At 41.5% G+C, this 2,861-nt stretch overlaps 1 protein-coding gene across 1 annotated transcript; it reads right to left on the reverse strand.

Moving 5' to 3' along the window:
- Window positions 1-271: 271 nt before the first annotated feature.
- Window positions 272-2,262, reverse strand: LOC111662556 (DENN domain-containing protein 2A-like). The gene is made up of 6 exons (XM_023416454.2): window positions 2,080-2,262; window positions 1,948-1,989; window positions 1,714-1,822; window positions 1,332-1,601; window positions 1,166-1,252; window positions 272-1,033 (listed from the first exon to the last, which is right to left on the reverse strand). Exons 1-6 carry the CDS (start codon window positions 2,167-2,169, stop codon window positions 1,002-1,004), a joined length of 630 nt encoding a protein of 209 aa, XP_023272222.1. The 5' UTR covers window positions 2,170-2,262; the 3' UTR covers window positions 272-1,001.
- Window positions 2,263-2,861: the final 599 nt, after the last annotated feature.

Consider the following 2,861-nt stretch of genomic DNA (forward strand, 5'->3'; position numbering starts at 1 on the left):
ACACAATTCTCTTGGCTTGATTAGCCTCTCATGATTTTCCAATGTGTAACAAATCTCCTATTGTAAAGTGTTATTTGATACATTATGTATTTAACATAAAGTAATCTCATCATTCATAATTTACAAACTGGAGTAGCTATGGTAGGAAAAGAGATTTACAAGGTTTACAATAATGACATCTAAACTCTACAAACATGAGTAGGAGACCTGGACTTCAGTTTTGACAGGGGAAAAAAAAAACATGACAACATCAACACAATAACTCAGCACCTCAAAACAGCAAACTGAATATTTATTAACTTGTCAGCATCAGAGCATTTGTGATGTTGTCACTGTTATGACCAAAAGAAAACCGAAGGATTAAAGAGCGGGAAAGCAGGTTTGTGTCATTGTCTGGTAGGTCACGGTCAGCATCAAGATCATCTAATCAGAGAAAATATACTACTGCCCCCTGGTGGATTTAGAAAATACCTTGACCATGAACTTAAAACTTACAATGCATACAAAGGGTGACTACCATACTGTGTAGCATATAATTCACCAAATTTTCATACTTATCAAACAATGCCCTGCATTTACTATGTTTTCTACACTAATTTATTCATGTCATCCTTTAATTAATTGTCAGCCGTATGTAGTTTACAGCAATAATCTTAACACCAACATTGTTTTTATATTGTACACAGTGTTATTTGTGCTCAGTTGTCTGAAGAATATCATACAAACCAGGAACCTCTTTAATATCTCCACAGCTCCTTCCTTTATGTGAAATACAGCAGCATCTTCCTTTGGCCGGAACAATTTGTGATTCACAACAGTAACCCCATCTATCATGAGTCCTTGAGCAAAACCCTCAAGTCTCACTCATTGACACGGATGAGGATGGCAAAGTCAAGCATCTCTGAAGAAGCACTCAAATTAGAATTTTGTTCGATTTCTGCAGTCCTTGAAGTCTTTCCTTGTTTCAGTGCTTCAGTGCTTTTTTTGCAATTATAGTTGCATTATTTCTTGGAAAGAAATTTCATTTTGCTTCCTAGAATAATGGAAAAAAAGATTGGTTTAAGGTGAGTATGGACCTACAATAGATCTGTAGATCATGTGAACAGAGCTTATTTCACTATTACCAAAGAAATTCTGACCAAGTATAGTTCAGGGACATCCTTACCCAAGCCTTTGAGAAACCTGTTAACCCGTCGATGTTCATTCTCATGGATAGAGTCTAGATACTCCTGCACCCTCACTTCAAACAGTCCTGAGAAAAGAGAAAGAATCATGAACCACTGGATTAACTCCTGGCATCTGAACTTGAGCTTGCTACCGCACCTCTATACCTCTCAGAGCCTGTTTGTGGAGCTCCCTCTCCTGGATGAACCAGCCAAACATCTGGGTCTCCATGAAGACCTCCAGGAAGCGACGGACAGTCTTAGAAGTGATCGCTTTACGAAATCCCTCTCGCTGGAAGGAGCAGGGGACTGGGGAGGAGGACGAGGAGGAGTAGCCGTCCTCCCGTTCGCCGATGATGAAGAGTGGATAGTGGCCTACGAGCTCCACAAAGAAACGGACAAAGGCCTCAGACACAACAGTGCCTAGATGTCCAGAGTCTGAAAAGAGGAAGTTATAGCATAATCAACAATACCGCTGAAAGGATGCAAGATGCAAGAAATTAGAGAGCTGGAACTATAAACTTTCATAGTTGTCCTTGTAACGACTTACCACTGGGCGTGTCTCCTCCTCTGTCATTAGCAAGTTCTCTTCTCCTTTCTAGAACGTTCTCCAGGGCTGATTGAAGCTTGTGGGGCAGGATGGAGTCCTCATCATCCAACTACAAGGAAAAGGTTAGGGTTGGATATGATATGTAGATGTAGATATGAAAAGGTTGAAATAAATCACCCACAGATCATGCGGAGCCATAAAAAACACACAAACATGATTCAATGCATGGCTTACCTGTCTGAGAAAACGACTGTTTCCTAGATCCACAACAAGAACCTGTGCACACAAAGCCGACATTATTGTAAAGCACAAAATTTTTTCATTTGTGTATTGATGTGAACTGCTAATAATTGGTGCCTCTTTGACCTCCTCCAGGGGCAGTTCAGTGAGCTGGGGCAGGGAGCTGGAGAGCAGGCCGACAATGAACGGGGTCGGGGTGCAGACGATGTCGAGCATAGCCGAGGGCAGCACAGGAATGTAAGTGTGCTGCCATACAAAGGGGTAAAGCAGTGCCACCACTGCATGGCAGCACTGGGAGAGAGTACTGCAAGATGGATGACAAGAAGAAAAGACAGTCATGAGAGGAGGAACAGATGAGGAATTTGAGATATTATTAAATTATACATAAATAGGGGAAAGGTTTTAGTTGCATGTTTAAACACCAGATGTGATGCTTTTATGGTTTTTAATAGCTTTTTCCTAATGAGGGATGATGATGGGAGGCAAGAGGAAGAGGCAAAGATGAAAAGAGAAGGAGAGTCATGCGAAGAGAGAGAAAAGGAGAGCTCGAAAAAGAGAAAGAAAAAAGAGAAAGCCATAGACGCAGAGTGACTTGCTCATTCTCGCCACATGAGGGCAGCATAATCTAAAATACACCCTAAACACTGCGAACTCCCTAAAGTCACAAAATTTCCCATAGAGGAAAGCAAGCCTGCATACTTTCATTTACGTCACTTGACTTCGCATTCCTGTCCCCTACTACTGTGACCATACTTTCTGACTCCCACTGGCTTTCTCCTGCAGAACAAACAAACTGGCCCCAGCACAACAACAACTTTACAGCCTGGCCTCAAAATATCCCTCTGGTATGTTCCCTGAATAAAACTGGGGTTGCCTTAAATTTATTTAAAAATGTTGGTCTGGACCAC

The sequence above is a fragment of the Seriola lalandi genome, unplaced genomic scaffold (genome assembly GCF_002814215.2).
Source record: "Seriola lalandi dorsalis isolate HSWRI2012SDOR001 ecotype SW California unplaced genomic scaffold, Sedor1 jcf7180002000594, whole genome shotgun sequence".
In the NCBI taxonomy this organism is placed as follows: Eukaryota; Metazoa; Chordata; class Actinopteri; order Carangiformes; family Carangidae; genus Seriola; species Seriola lalandi.